Genomic DNA, 16,646 nt, shown 5'->3' with positions numbered 1-16,646 from the left:
AAGGTTAGCCAGGACTTGCCCAAAGAGAAATCTGAGTAAACTTGATAGTTCCTGTGTCAATGAGGAAAATAGAAAGGCAGCTTAAATAAGTCAAGACTGTTTAGCATCTAATTATTATGCAGTGAACCCCCTTCTTTCCCTTGATTGTTAAAAATTCTTGAAACCCTGGAATTGCTCCTACGTTCAAGGCATGAGGCAGATTTGAAATTCTGCGAACACTTTCATTCGAGAACTGGCCAGTAGCAACTTTTTAATAGGAAGCAAAGAATTCTGGTGTTTGGTCCAGACCTGTATTTTTTGCATTCACCTCAAAGGAAGGTTTGTGAGAATTTATGACTATTGTTTGTAATAACAACCTTTAAAAGTCAGCTATTCTCTATCCCCACCCAAATATATTTGCAAGATTACTTTTAAGTCCATAAAATCTATAAAAATCACCCAAATTCTCCTTCAAACTATTAAAATTTAGTTTTACACTGATTCTTACAAGATTGATGTTTTCTCTCCACAGCTGAGAATAATATTCTATTCGTCTTAAATTATTTCAAAATTTAAGTTGGTATTGCCTTTGTTGTAGAAATCTTAAATTCTAGAATTTTGAAATTTGGCAAACAAGTTCGAGTAGGATATACCTTTCATAACAGTTCATAACACTATGCAGTCTTATAATCTGCCTTTTATATTGCCTTTTCCATCCTGAAGTGTCATAACACTTTTTACAGTTTACTACATGTAGCAATCAACAGATTCCTTAATCATTTTAGTATCTTTGAACTTTATCCAGCATCCATTTATGTCTTGACACGTAGCTACCAGAATTAAAGACTGTTTGAGAGCAGAAATTAAAGTCTTCCTCAGCTAATGTTGAAATCAGGAATTCATTGTTTCTCCAAATCCTTTAAACCCTGACTTTTAGTTATGAATTTTTTTTTTTTTTGCACTCCACTCATTTGATGGAAACATTAATTAAGGTAATAGCATGGCAGCATTTCCCAGTGCCACTGTGAGTCCCTGAGCAGCAGTGCACATTACATTAACTTCTTCAGATTATAAAGCCCCTATTTTGCACCGTGAAGCGGTAATTTCAGGGAATAGCGCTTAATGAAGTTCCCCCAGGTGTTGAACTTACTAGAGGAACTTTGAATTCCTCTTTTAAGTGCAAGGAAAAATAAAGTAGGAGGTTTGGTTTGTTTTCGTTTTTGTTTTTAACAGATTTTTAATGCAACGAATTAAAACAATTAGAACTATACTTCAATTTAAAAATAAATTAAAAACACATTAGAATGACAGTTCTGGTCCTCTCTGCCTATTGAGCCAACATTAACTTGAATAAACATGAAACCATTGGCTTGCTAAAAAGTAATTTTGGATTTTTCAGTTAACTGCCATTGATGTGATAAGGACTGAGCAAAACATGCATATCTCTTCTGAAAGTGGGACTACTAAGTATAAGACATTAAATCAACTTACTAAAAATTTAACACCTTTCTAAAGTGACAAAATTATTTTTTACTCCTAAATAAAATACTTTCTTTTTTATTGTAATACAATTAACCACTTTATAATTACAGTTTTATTGAAGAAATCCTTCTTACCACCTTCCTCTTAAAACTTACTATAGTGATAAAATGCTGCTGTTAAACCACTATGGACGTGCTCCAAATGACATGCTGCCTGCTCAGATGTCCATACGTTTGTTCTCTACACCTGTGTCTCAATTTCTGCTCTGCAAACTGGTTCATATGTACCATTTTTCTAGGTTCCACATATATGCGTTAATTCACGATATTTTGTTTTTCTCTTTATGACTTACTTCACTCTGTATGACAGTCTCTAGATCCATCCACGTCTCTACAAATGACCCAATTTCGTTCCTTTTTCTGGCTGAGTAATATTCCATTGTATATATGTACCACATCGTCTTCCATTCGTCTGTCAATGAGCATTTAGGTTGCTTCCATGACCTGGCTATCATAAATAGTGCTGCAATGAACATTGGGGTGCATGTGCTTTTTCAATTATAGTTTTCTCTGGGTATGTGCCCAGTAGTAGGATTGCTGGGTCATATGGTAGTTCTAGTTTTAGTTTTCTAAGGAACCTTGCTGTTCTCCATAGTGCCTGTATCAATTTACATTTCCACCAACAGTGCAAGATGGTTGCCTTTTCTCCATACCCTCTCCAGCATTTGTTGTTTGTAAATTTTCTGATGATGCCCATTCTAACTGATGTGAGGTGATACCTCACTGTAGTTTTGATTTGCATTTCTCTAATGATTAGTGATGTTGAGCAACTTTTCATGTGCCTCTTGGGCATCTGTATGTCTTCTTTGGAGAAATGTCTATTTAGGTCTGCCCATTTTTGTATTGGGTTGTTTGTTTTTTTAATATTGAGCTGCATGAGCTGTTTATATATTTTGGAGATTAATCCTTTGTCCGTTGATTCGTTTGCAAATATTTTCTCCCATTCTGAGGGTTGTCTTTTGGTCTTATTTGTAGTTTCCTTTGCCATGCAAAAACTTTTAAGTTTCATTAGGTCCCATTCATTTATTTTTTTTTTTATTTCCATTACTTTAGGAGGTGGATCAAAAAAGATCTTGCTGTGATTTATGTCAAAGAGTGTTCTTCCTATGTTTTCCTCTAAGACTTTTATAGTGTCCAGTCTTACCTTTAGGTCTCTAATCCATTTTGAGTTTATCTTTGTGTACAGTGTTAGGGAGTGATCTAATTTCATTCTTTTACATGTAGCTGTCCAGTTTTCCCAACACCACTTATTGAAGAGACTGTCTTTTCTCCATTGTATATCCTTGCCTCCTTTGTCATAGATTAGTTGACCATAAGTGTGTGGGTTTATCACTGGCCTTTCTATCCTGTTCCATTGATCTATATTTCCGTTTTTGTGCCAGTACCATATTGTCTTGATTACTGTAGGTTTTGTAGTATAGTCTGAAGTCTGGGAGTCTGATTCCTCCAGCTCCGTTTTCTTCCCTCAAGACCACTCTGACTATCCAGGGTCTTTTGTGTCTCCATACAAATTTTAAGATTTTTTGTTTTAGTTCTGTAAAAAATGCCATTGGTAGTTTGATAGGGATTGCATTGAATCTGTAGATTGCTTTGGGTAGTATAGTCATTTTCACAATATTGATTCTTCCAATCCAAGAACATGGTATATATCTCTCCATCTGTTTGTATCATCTTAAATTTCTTTCATCAGTGTCATAGTTTTCTGCATACAGGTCTTTTGTCTCCCAGGTAGGTTTATTCCTTGGTATTTTATTCTTTTTGTTGCAATGGTAAATGAGAATGTTTCCTTAATTTCTCTTTCAGATTTTTCATCATTAGTGTATAGGAGTGCAAGAGATTTCTGTGCATTAATTTTGTATCCTGCAACTTTACCAGATTCATTGATTAGCTCTAGTAGTTTTCTGGTGGCATCTTTAGGATTCTCTATGTATAGTGTCATGTCATCTGCAAACAGTGACAGTTTTACTTCTTCTTTTCCAATTTGTATTCCTTTTATTTCTTTTTCTTCTCTGATTGCCGTGGCTAGGACTTCCAACACTATGTTGAATAATACTGGTGAGAGTGGACAGCCTTGTCTTGTTCCTGATGTTAGAGGAAATGCTTTCAGTTTTTCACCATTGAGAATGATGTTTGCTGTGGGTTTGTTGTACATAGCCTTTATTATGTTGAGGTAGGTTCCCTCTGTGCCCATTTACTGGAGAGTTTTTATCATAAATGGATGTTGAATTTTCTCAAAAGCTTTTTCTGCATCTATTGAGATGATCATATGGTTTTCATTCTTCAGTTTGTTAATACGGTGTATCACATTCTTTGATTTGCATATATTGAAGAATCCTTGCATCCTTGGAATAAATCCCAGTTGATCATGGCGTATGATCCTTTTAGTGTGTTGTTGGATTCTGTTTGCTAGTATTTTGCTGAGGATTTTTGCATCTCTATTCATAAGTGATATTTTTCTCTGATTTTCTTCTTTGGAGTATCTTTGTCTGGTTTTGGTGTCAGGGTGATGGTGGCCTCATAGAATGAGTTTGGGAGTCTTCCTTCCTCTGCAATTTTTTGGAAGACTTTGAGAAGGATGGGTGTTAGCTCTTCTCTGTATGTTTGATAGAAGTCACCTGTGAAGGCATCTGACCCTGGACTTTTGTTTGTTGGAAGATTTTTAATCACAGTTTCAATTTCATTACTTGTGATTTGTCTGTTCATATTTTCTATTTCTTCCTGAATCAGTCTTGGAAGGTTATACCTTTCTCAGAATTTGTCCATTTCTTCCTGGTTGTCCATTTTATTGGCATAGCGTTGCTTGTAGTAGTCTCTTAGGATGCTTTGTATTTCTGCGGTGTGTGTTGTAACTACTCCTTTTTCATTTCTAATTTTATTGATTTGAGTCCTCTCCCTCTTTTTCTTGATGATGGTTTATCAATTTTGTTTTGTTTGCTAATGGTTTATCGTTTGCTAATGGTTTATCAATTTTGTTTTGTTTGCTAATGGTTTATCAATTTTGTTTATCTTCTCAAAGAACCAGCTTTTAGTTTTATTGATTTTTGCTATTGTTTTCTTTGTTCCTATTTCATTTATTTCTGCTCTGATCGTTATTTCTTTCTTTCTTTCTACTAACTTTGGGTTTTGTTTATTCTTCTTTCTCTAGTTCCTTTAGGTGTAAGGTTAGATTATTAATTTGAGATGTTTTTTGTTTGTTGAGGTAGGATTGTATTACTATAAACTTCCTTCTTAGAACTGCTTTTGCTGCATCCCATAGGTTTTGGATCGTTGTGTTTTCATTGTCATTTGTCGCTAGGTATTTTTTGATTTCCTCTTTGATTTCTTCAGTGATCTCTTGGTTATTTAATAATGTATTGTTTAGCCTCCATGTGTTTGTGTTTTTTACTTTTTTTTTCCCTGTAATTGATTTCTAATCTCATAGCGTTGTGGTTAGAAAAGTTGCTTGATATGATATCAATCTCCTTAAATTTACTGAGCCTTGATTTGTGACCCAGTATGTGACCTATCCTGGAGAATATTCCATGTGCACTCGAGAAGAAAGTGTAATCTGCTGTTTTTGGATGGAATGTCCTATAAGTATCAATTAAATCTATCTGGTGTATTGTGTCATTTAAAGCTTGTGTTTCCTTATTCATTTTCTGTTCGGATGATCTGTCCATTGGTGTAGGTGAGGTGTTAAAGTCCCCCATTATTATTGTTACTGTTGATTTCTTCTTTTATAGCTGTTAGTAGTTGCGTTTTGTATTGAGGTGCTCCTATGGTGGGTGCATATATATTTATAAGTGTTATATCTTCTTCTTGGATTGATCCCTTGAACATTGTGTAGTGTCCTTCCTTGTCTCTTGTAACAGGCTTTATTTTAAAGTCTATTTTATCTGATATGAGTATTGCTACCCCATCTTTCTTTTGATTTCCATTTGCATGGAATATCTTTTTCCATCCCCTCACTTTCAGTCTGTATGTGTCCCTAGGTCTGTAGTGGGTCTCTTGTAGGCAGCATATATATGGGTCTTGTTTTTGTATCCATTCAGCGAGCCTGTATCTTTTGGTTGGAGCATTTAATCCATTGACATTTAAGGTACTTATCGATATGTATGTTCCTATTACCATTTTCGTAATTGGTTTGGGTTTGTTTTTATAGGTCCTTTTCTTCTCTTGTGTTTCCCACTTAGAGAAGTTCCTTTAGCCTTTGTTGTAGAACTGGTTTGGTGGTGCTGAATTCTCTTAGCTTTTGCTTTTCTGTAAAGCTTTTGATTTCTCCAGCGAATCTGAATGTGATCCTTGCCGGGTAGATAATCTTGGTTGTAGGTTCTTCCCTTTCATCAGTTTAAATATGTCCAGCCACTCGCTTCTGGCTTGTGGAGTTTCTGCTGAGAAATCAGCTGTTACCCTTATGGGGTTCCCTTGTATGTTATTTGTCATTTTTCCCTTGCTGCTTTCAATAATTTTTGTCTTCAGTTTTTGCCAATTTGATTACTTTGTGTCTCAGTGTGTTTCTCCTTGGGTTTATCCTGTATGAGACTCTCTGCGCTTCCTGGACTTGGGTTGCTATTTCCTTTCCCATGTTAGGGAAGTTTTCAAGTATAATCTCTTCAGATATTTTCTCGGGTCCTTTCTCTCTCTCTTCTCCTTCTAGGACCCCTGTAATGTGAATGTTGTTGCGTTTAATGTTGTCCCAGAGGTCCTTAGGCTGTCTTCATTTCTTTTCATTCTTTTTCTTTATTTTGTTGTGCAGCAGGGAATTCCACCATTCTGTCTTCCAGGTCACTTATCCGTTCTTCTGCCTCAGGTATTCTGCTTTTGATTCCTTCTGGTGTATTTTTCATTTCAGTTATTGTATTGTTCATCTGTGTTTGTTTGTTCTTTAATTCTTCTAGGTCTTTGTTAAACATTTCTGGCATCTTCTCATTCTTTGCCTCCATTCTTTTTTTTTTAACATCTTTATTAGAGTATAATTGCTTTACAATGCTGTGTTAGTTTCTGCTTTATAACAAAGTGAATCAGTTATACGTATGCATATGTCCCCATATCTCTTCCCTCTTGCGTCTCCCTCCCTCCCACCCTCCCTAACACATCCCTCTAGGTGGTCACAAAGCACTGAGCTGATCTCCCTGTGCTATGCAGCTGCTTCCCACTAGGTATCTATTTTACGCTTGGTAGTGTATATGTGTCCATGCCACTCTCTCACTTTGTCCCAGCTTACCCTTCCCTCTCCCTGTATCCTCAAGTCCATTCTCTAGTAGGTCTGCGTATTTATTCCCGTCTGGCTCCTAGGTTCTTCATGACCCTTTTTTTGGGTTTTTTTAGATTCCATATATATGTGTTAGCATACGGTATTTGTTTTTCTCTTTCTGACTTATTTCACTCTGTATGACAGTCTCTAGGTCCATCCACGTCACTACAAATAACTCAGTTTCGTTCCTTTTTATTGCTGAGTAATACTCCATTGTATATATGTGCCACATCTTCTTTATCCATTCATCTGTTGATGGACACTTAGGTTGCTTCCATGTCCTGGCTATTGTAAATAGAGATGCACTGAACATTTTGGTACATGACTGTTTTTGAATTATGGTTTTGTCAGGGTATATGCCCAGTAGTGGGATTGCTGGATCTTATGGTAATTCTATTTTTAGTTTTTTAAGGAACCTCCATACTGTTCTCCATAGTGGCTGTATTAATTTACATTCCCACCAACAGTGCAAGAGTGTTCACTTTTCTACACACCCTCTCCAGCATTTATTGTTTCTAGATTTTTTGATGATGGCCATTCTGACTGGTGTGAGATGATATTTCATTGTAGTTTTGATTTGCATTTCTCTAATGATTAATGATGTTGAGCATTCTTTCATGTGTTTGTTGGCAATCTGTATATCTTCTTTGGAGAAATGTCTATTTAGGTCTTCTGCCCATTTTTGGATTGGGTTGTTTGTTTTTTGGATATTGAGCTGCATGAGCTGCCTGTAAATTTTGGAGATTAATCCTTTGTCAGTTGCTTCATTTGTAAATATTTTCTCCCATTCTGAGGGTTGTCTTTTGGTCTTGTTTAAGTTTTCCTTTGCTGTGCAAAAGTTTTTAAGTTTCATTAGGTCCCATTTGTTTACTTTTGTTTTTATTTCTATTTCTCTAGGAAATGGGTCAAAAAGGATCTTGCTGTGATTTATGTCATAGAGTGTTCTGCCTATGTTTTCCTCTAAGAGTTTGATAGTGTCTGGCCTTACATTTAGGTCTTTAATCCATTTTGAGCTTATTTTTGTGTAATGTGTTAGGGAGTGTTCTAATTTCATTCTTTTACATGTACCTGTCCAGTTTTCCCAGCACCACTTTTTCAATAGGCTGTCTTGTCTACACTATATATTCTTGCCTCCTTTATCAAAGATAAGGTGACCATATGTATGTGGGCTTATCTCTGGGCTTTCTATCCTGTTCCATTGATCTATATTTCTTTTTTTTGCCAGTACCATACTATCTTGATTACTGTAGCTTTGTAGTATAGTCTGAAGTCAGGGAACCTTTTTCCTCCAGCTCCGTTTTTCTTCTCAAGATTGCTTTGGCTATTCGGGGTCTTTTGTGTTTGCATACTAATTGTGAAATTTTTCATTCTATCTCTGTGAAAAATGCCGTTGGTAGGGTGATAGGGATTGCATTGAATCTTTAGATTGTTTTGGGTAGTATAGTCATTTTCACAGTGTTGATTCTTCCAATCCAAGGGCATGGTATATCTCTCCCCATCTATTTGTATCCTCTTTAATTTCTTTCATGAGTTTCTTATAATGTTCTGCATACAGGTCTTTTTTTCCTTAGGTAGGTTTATTCCTAGATATTTTATTCTTTTTGTTGCAATGGTAAATGGGAGTGTTTTCTTAATTTCACGTTCAGATTTTTCATCATTAGTGTATAGGAATGCAAGAGATTTCTGTGCATTAATTTTGTATCCTGCTACTTTACCGAATTCATTGATTAGCTCTAGAAGTTTTCTGGTGGCATCTTTAGGATTGTCTACACATAGTATCATGTAATCTGCAAACAGTGACAGTTTTACTTGTTTTTTGATTTGGATTTCTTTTTCTTCTCTTATTGCTTTGGCTAAAACTTCCAAAACTATGTTGTATAATGGTGGTTAGAGTGGGCAACCTTGTCTTGTTCCTTATCTTAGCGGAAATGTTTTCAATTTTTCACCATTGAGGACAATGTTGGCTGTGGGTTTGTCATATATGGCCTTTATTATGTTGAGGAAAGTTCCCTTTATGCCCACTTTCTGGAGGCTTTTTATCATTAATGGGTGTTGAATTTTGTCAAAAGCTTTCTTTGCATCTATTGAGATGATCATATGGCTTTTGTCCTTCAGTTTGTTAATATGGTGTATCACATTGTTTGATTTGCGTATATTGAAGAATCCTTGCATTCTTGGGATAAACCCCACTTGATCATGGTGTATGATCCTTTTAATGTGCTGTTGGATTCTGTTTGTTAGTATTTTGTTGAGGATTTTTGCATCTATGTTCATCAGTGATATTGGCCTGTAGTTTTCTTTCTTTGTGACATCTTCGTCTGGTTTTGGTATCAGGGTGATGGTGGCCTCGTAGAATGAGTTTCGGTTGTTCCTCCCTCTGCTATATTTTGGGGGAGTTTGAGAAGGATAAGTGATACCTCTTCTCTCAATGGTTGATAGAATTCACCTGTGAAGCCATGTGGTCCTGGGCCTCTGTTTGTTGGAAGATTTTTAATCACAGTTTCAATTTCAGTGCTTGTGATTGGTCTGTTCATATTTCCTGTTTTCTTCCTGGTTCAGTCTCTGAAGGTTGTGCATTTCTAAGAATTTGTCCATTTCTTCGAGGTTGTCCATTTTATTGGCATATAGTTGCTTGTAGTAATCTCTCATGATCCTTTGTATTTCTGCAGTGTCAGTTGTTGCTTCTCCTTTTTCATTTCTAATTCTATTGATTTGAGTCTTCTCCCTTTTTTTCTTGATGAGTCTGGCTAACGGTTTATCAATTTTGTTTATCTTCTCAAAGAACCAGCTTTTAATTTTATTGATCGTTGCTATCGTTTCCTTCATTATTTTCTTTGCCTCCATTCTTTTTCCAAGGTCCTGGATCATCTTCCCTAACATTATTCTGAATTGTTTTTCTGGAAGGTTGCCCATCTCCACTTCATTTAGTTGTTCTTCTGGGGATTTATCTTGTTTCTTCATCTGGTACATAGCCCTCTGCCTTTTCATCTTGTCTGTCTTTCTGTGAATGGGGTTTTTGTTCCACAGGCTGCAAGATTGTAGTTCTTCTTGCTTCTGCTGTCTGCCCTCTGGTTAATGAGGCTATTTACGAGGCTTGTGAAAGTTTCCTGATGGGAGGGACTGGTGGTGGGTAGAGCTGGCTGTTGCTTTGCTGGGCAGAGCTGAGTAAAACTTTAATCCACTTGTCTGGTGATTGGTGGGGCTGAGTTCCCTCCCTGATGGTTGTTTGGCCTGAGGTGACCCAACACTGGAGCCTATCCAGGCTCTTTGGTGGGGCTAATGGCTGACTCTGGCAGGGCCCACGCCAAGCACTACTTCCCAGAACTTCTGCTGCCAGTGTCCTTGTCCACACGGTGAGCCACAGCCACCCCAACCTCTGTAGGAGACCCTCCAACACTAGCAGGTAGGTCTAGTTCAGTCTCCTATGGGGCCAGTGCTCCTTCCCCTGGGTCCTGATGCGCACACTACTTTGTGTGTGCCCTCCGAGAGTGGAGTCTCTGATTCCCGCAGTTCTGTCAAAGTCCTGCAATCAAATCCCGCTAACCTTCAAAGTCTGATTCTCTAGGAATTCCTCCTACCATTGCCAGACCCCCAGATTGGGAAGCCTGGGGCTCAGAACCTTCACTGCAGTGGGTGGACTTCTGTGGTATAAGTGTTCTCCAGTTTGTGAGTCACCCACGCAGCAGTTATGGGATTTGATTTTATTTTGATTGCACCCCTCCTACCGTCTCATTGTGGCTTTTCCTTTGTATTTGGATGTGGGGTATCTTTTTTGGTGAATTACAGTAGCTTCCTGTCGATGATTGTTCAGCAGTTAGTTGTGATTCCGGTGCTCTCACAAGAGAGAGTGAGAGTATGTCCTTCTACTCTGCCATCTTGAGCCAAGCTCCTGAACTCTTTACCCTTTAATCATATGTTTTCATGTCTGGAAAGCAACTTACAATGGTTGCTTTCAGGAACAACGTGTTGGTGGAGAAGGAAACTTTTTACTAATTGATTAATTCAGCAAATATTTATAAAGCACCCATTATGTGCCAGACACTATGTAAAATGTTGGCTATGCAGAGGTGACCAAGATGGACGTGGTCCCTGTCTTCATGAATTTAACAACGTAGTGGAAGAGCCAGGCATTTAAAATGCACATATGCATACACACACATATGTATTTACTTACAAATTGTAATGAGTTATATGAAAGAAAAGGATGCTATGAGAGAGAATTCACAAGGGGGAACTAATTTAGGGTAGGAGGTGGCTCAGGAAGTGATATTTGTGCTGAAACTTGAACGATGAATCAGAGTTAGCTGGGCAAGAAGTGGAGGAAAGCGTTCCAGGTAGAGGAAACAGCATGTGCAAAAACCCTGAGGCAGTAAGGATTTTGGCTTACTGGAAGAACTGAAAGAAGACCAGTATCACTGAAGTACAGAGGGGAGCAAAAACCTGGGATGAAATTGGATAGGAACAGGCAGGTCAGAATATACAAGGTTTGGCAGTTTGAATTTTGACCTGAAGTGCAAGGGGAAATTTTTGAAGGAGTTTTAATCAGAGGAATGATAGTATCTGATTTTTGTTTGTTTGTCTTAATTTAAAGACCTCACTGGTCTTTAAATTAAAGAGGAGAATCTGTAGGATATGGCCTAGAGCAATAATAAATAGTCCAGGCGAGAGGTAGTGGTCACTTGGACTAGAGTAGTGACAGTAGAAATGGAGAGAAGTGGGCACATTTAGAATGTATTTGGGGATATGGTGGTGGATTATATATGGGGGCAAGGAGGTTCCCTAGAATTAAATAAGTGTCTGATGGCATGAGCCATAGGGTGGAGGATATAGAAGTCTAGAGAAGGAACAGGTTTGGGGGGAACATCAAGAGTTCAGTTTTTAGACAAATTAACTTTTATGTAGTAAAGGAGGTTTTTTGTAGAGGTTTGGGCTTACAGTATAAATCTGGGGATTATCAGGGTGCAGATGGTATTTACATCTTTGTGAATGAATGTGATCACCTAGGGAGGGAATGTTGAGAAAGAGAGCCCAGGACCTGGCCCTAGGGAGCTCTAAAACCTAGACCTTGAGTAGAATAGGAGACATTCAAAGATGGACTGAGAAAGAACAGCCAGAGAGTCAAGAGGAAAATACTGAGGAGAAAGGGTGTTGGGAAAGCTAAGAGAAAAGTGTTTCAGTAAGAATTAGACCCATTCTTGTGTAGTTGGAGTAAGCTTACATTACCTTTATAATTATATATGTATGTACATCTATATTTTTTTCCCTAAAAAATGCCTTTTTAATGTATTGGTGGGGCTGGCCGGAGCGTGTCGGGAGCAGGCACCGAGGCCCAAGCCGCGGGACCCTAGCGAAGGACGTGCCGAGGTCGCTGGGCCCCACCGGGTGGCCCTAGCTGCCGCCATGGGCATCACATTTTTAGAAGTTATCAAACCTTTCTGTGCAGTTCTACCAGAAATTCAGAAACCTGAAAGGCAAATCCAGTTTAGAGAGAGAAGGTACTATGGACTGCTATAACTCTTTTCATCTTCTTAGTATGTTGTCAGATACCACTGTTTGGAATCATGTCATCAGATTCTGCAGATCCTTTCTACTGGATGAGAGTTATTTTTGCATTCAACAGAGGAACTTTAATGGAATTGGGTGTCTCCCCAGTTGTAACATCTGGTTTGATTATGCAGTTGTTAGCTGAAGCCAAAATCATTGAAGTTGGAGATATACCCAAAGACAGAGCCCTATTCAGTGGAGCCCCAAAACTATCTGGTATGATCATTACGATTGGGCAAGCCATTGTGTATGTCATGACGGACCTGTACGGGGATACCGCTGAAATGGGTGCTGGAATCTGTCTCCTTATCATCATTCACTTGTTTGTTGCTGGTTTGATTGTGCTGCTGTTAGATGAGCTGCTACAGAAGGGTTACGACTTGGGGTCTGGGATTTCCCTCTTTATTGCCACCAACATCTGTGAAACCATTGTCTGGAAGGCCTTTAGTCCCACTACCATTAACAGTGGCAGAGGTACTGAGTTTGAGGGTGCAGTCATAGCTGTCTTTTATTTACTGGCCACCAGGACAGACACAGGTCAAGCTCTAACGGAGGCTTTCAGTCATCAGAATTTACCCAATCTCATGAACCTCATTGCTACAGTTTTCGTGTTTGCTGTTATATATTTTCAGGGATTTCGTGTGGATCTGCCCATTAAGTCGGCCCAGTACTGAGGGCAGTACAGCAGCTACCCCAAGCTCTTCTACACCTCCAACATCCCCATCATCCAAACTGTATGTTATTTCCCAGATGCTGTCAGTTCGATTTTTAGTAAATTTACCAGGCAACTTTTTAGTAAATTTACCAGGACCATGGACTGATGTCAGTTGGGAAGGATCTGCTTGTTCTTACCGAGTGGGGGGCCTTTGTTACTACCTTTCTCCTCCTGAGTCCATGGGCGCCATATTTGAGGATCCTGTCCATGTGGTTGTTTATAGCATCTTCATGTTGGGATCATGTGCATTCTTTTCTAAGATGTGGATAGTGGTGTCTGGTTCCTCAGCCAAAGATGTAGCTGAACAGCTTAAAGAACAGCAAATCGTAATGAGAGGCCACAGGGATACCTCTATGGTTCATGAGCTTAATAGGTGCATCCCCATAGCAGCTGCGTTCGGCAACTTGTGCCTCGGCGCCCTGTCCGTGTTGGCTGACTTCCTCGGGGCCATCGGCTCAGGCACTGGAATTCTGCTTGCAGTCACTGTTATTTATCAGTATTTTGAAGTATTTGTTAAAGAACAGGCTGAAGTTGGCGGGATGGGTGCTTTGTTTTTCTAAATGTTCCAGTATTTCTTTTTGTGTGTGTGAAAGGGAAAATATTTTGACACACTGTTTTTGTCAGATAATGCCGGCTCCCCTTTTCTCCTCTCACAGTTTGTTTTCAAGTGCTGACCGTCTCATTCCTGAAATGGGCACGGAGCTAAGCCTGTGTTCAGCATTACTACCAGCTGCCTTAACACTGAAGTTTACATTATTCATTAAAAAACGTACATGCAGTGTTGCCTGTGATGCTGGAAACCAATGTACCTGCCTTGCCATGTTCAGTTGTGACGGTGAGATGGTGACGTGGATCAGTTTTGCACACAACATTCAAGACACTCAATATTCCTCCCACTTGTTTAAAAATAAATGTAATTCAGATTGCCAAAAAAAAAAAAGAAATGTATTGGTATCCAAAAAAGAAACCTCACTATAACTTATAAATGAAATTAACCAGTGAGATGACCTTGGAGGAGCTCTCTTTTGGAGTAATTTTTTTAAATGTACACCTATAAAAGACATGTTCAAATACATGTACAAGATACATACAGAGTGGGAAATATACAACATGCAGAATCCAAGTAGAAATTGTTTTTATAAAATTAGCATCCTGTTGTCCATGTATTATTACATGCCTCTGCTGGTTGGATTAATAGGACTTTAAGAAATATAAATGTTAAGGTTGAGTTTAATTTAGTTTTGATTTCTTGTTTGTTCTGATGTGTCAAACTTGGAAAAGTAGGGATTGCTCTGCCTAAGTGTGATTTCCCCTTCGTAGCTGGGTAATATAGCTTTACCAGTCAGACTTCAGGAATATGTCTGGTATTCCCCGAGCCTTTTTACAGTTGCAACAGCTGATGCTACTGAATTATTTTAGCAAATGATAGAATGTTTACTTGTAGAAGAAAGAATGGTGTAATGGAAAGAGCATGGACTTGGATTCAATTCTAGTTCGAATTCTTACTCCTGCACATTTGCACAGCCTACTTAATCTCTTCATCCTTAGTTTTCTCATGTATGAAGTGGCTATACATAATGAATACCTACTGCACAAAATTTTTGCGAGGACTAAATGAAATCAAGTATGTAAAATGCAGAAGAAAATGTCTTTCACAAAGTGTGCACTTAATAAATGTATTGGGTTTTTTTTGTTAAGTTTATAAAAAATATGGTTTCTGGAGTCTCCTGGCCCTTGCATCCAATGTGCATCAGTCATTATTTTTCTCATCTAAAAAGATTAACATTTATTTTTCATCACAGAAAATGAGATTTTCACCATGTATAATATTATTTATGTTTATAAATATAAAAAAATTTAAAAATCAAGGCATAACTCATATCAGTATTTGTTACTCTGTTTCTCAAGATGCCTTTTCTAAGTGACAACTTCTTAGAGGATTAATTCTTTTAATTAATGAGCCTAACATTTAGAACCAAAATTTTTAGGTAACGTGATTTTCAGGATTGTCAAGTGAAAAGAATGTAAGTATGAGTAATCACAGATTTGAAATTCTGTATTCATTTATCTGAAATAAGCTTGATTGACGACAGAGTTACTATTGTTTGATGCTTTAATTTTTTTCATCTCCGATATTGATGTTTTATTTCATATAAAACGGCACTATGGTAGAACATTTGCTCTTCTTTCTGTCGTAATAGACTTGCTTTAAACTAAACCCATCAAAGTGCTATACATTCAAATGCAATCATGTTTAAGTAATAATTCTCAGTGTATTTGAAAAGACTTGCACAGAAATATTTATTGTAAAGCACATGGCTTTTACAGTGCGTGCACTAGGCTGCTTTTGCTTGGTCTGTATTTATGTCTGTGTATCTACATTCCTGTTGAAATATGAAAGAGGTGCTGTATATTTAAGTATTCAGTTTAGTCACATCAATGTGCATTTCTGTTTAAGTATCTGTGTAGAATTGGATTAGAAGCAACACAATCAGATTTGGCTGGTGAGCCAAAAAGAAATGTATATAAATTCACTTTTTTACAAATAAGTTGCTCTAAAATCAAAGTAGGAGAATAAATGTAGTGTGAAATGTTACGCAAAATACAGGCACAGCATAATTAGCAAAGGTTAGTAGAAATGCTATTTGTTAAAACCTGAAGTGTAACAGTCAGTTTCCTCATTACAGGAAATAGCAAAGCAGTTAACAAACATCATCTGTCAAAAACAGTGTTAAGGCAGGTTAAGAACCACAAATATACGAAGTTTATAAGTTGTAAAACTGAAATGGGAATGCATTTGATTTTAATATCTTTTACAAATTTTTTAAATGTTATACTGATTGATTTATTCAATAAAATTTCCAAAATCATGTTAATACTTCCTTTATCTATGGTCTGATAAAATATTTTAGATGTGGGATTTTCCTACTTTAGACAAAGTGCTTCTACTGAAGGAAGAATCTACTCATAATTAAAAGTGGGGAAAGTAAGTTATTTTTTTCCATTCTGTACTTTCTTAAAATTATTGTGGTAAAATATATATAACATAAAAGTTTCCATTTTAACCATCTTAAATGTACAATTTAGTGGTATTAATTACATTTACAATGTTGTGAAACCATCACCACTGTCTATTTCCAAAAGTCTTTCATCACCCTAAACAGAAACTATATTTTTAATAAAGTCTTTATTCAGATATAATTCATATACTATAACATTAACTTACTTAAAGTGTACAATTCAATGGCTTTTAACATATTCACAGAGTAGAGCACTCGTTGTGTAGTTTTACAGGCAACTGTAGAACCTTTTCATCACTTCAGAAAGAAACTCTGTACCCAGTAGCAGTTACTTTTCATTTTCCCCAAACTTTCTGACTCTATAGATTTCCATTTTCTGGACATTTCACATAGTGAAATCATACAATATATTTGATCTTTTCTGACTGGCTTATTTTACTTCTTTTGTGGCTGGGTCCTTTACTTCTTTTACTTTTCAAGGTTCATCCACGTTGGAACATGTATTATTATTCCATTCTTTTTTATTGCCGAATAATATTCCATTGTATGGCTATACCATATTTTGTTTTTTCATTCATCAGTTAATAGACATTCAGATTATATCTACTTTTTGG

The 16,646-nt window shown here is 37.3% G+C and overlaps 2 protein-coding genes across 2 annotated transcripts in view; both read left to right on the top strand.

The window, feature by feature from the left end:
* Window positions 1–16,646, top strand: part of UMAD1 (UBAP1-MVB12-associated (UMA) domain containing 1) — a 246,315-nt gene that overhangs the window by 87,334 nt on the left and 142,335 nt on the right. The window lies entirely within an intron of this gene.
* LOC132431019 (protein transport protein Sec61 subunit alpha-like) lies at window positions 11,155–13,820 on the top strand. Its single transcript, XM_060020467.1, is given in 3 exon segments — window positions 11,155–12,225; window positions 12,294–13,021; window positions 13,023–13,820. Coding segments are annotated over 3 exon segments (1,509 nt in total). The 5' UTR covers window positions 11,155–11,994; the 3' UTR covers window positions 13,573–13,820.

The sequence above is a fragment of the Delphinus delphis genome, chromosome 9, assembly GCF_949987515.2.
Source record: "Delphinus delphis chromosome 9, mDelDel1.2, whole genome shotgun sequence".
NCBI classification, from domain to species: Eukaryota; Metazoa; Chordata; class Mammalia; order Artiodactyla; family Delphinidae; genus Delphinus; species Delphinus delphis.
Note: the sequence above shows the minus strand (reverse complement) of the source record. Positions and strands in the feature narration are given on the sequence as shown.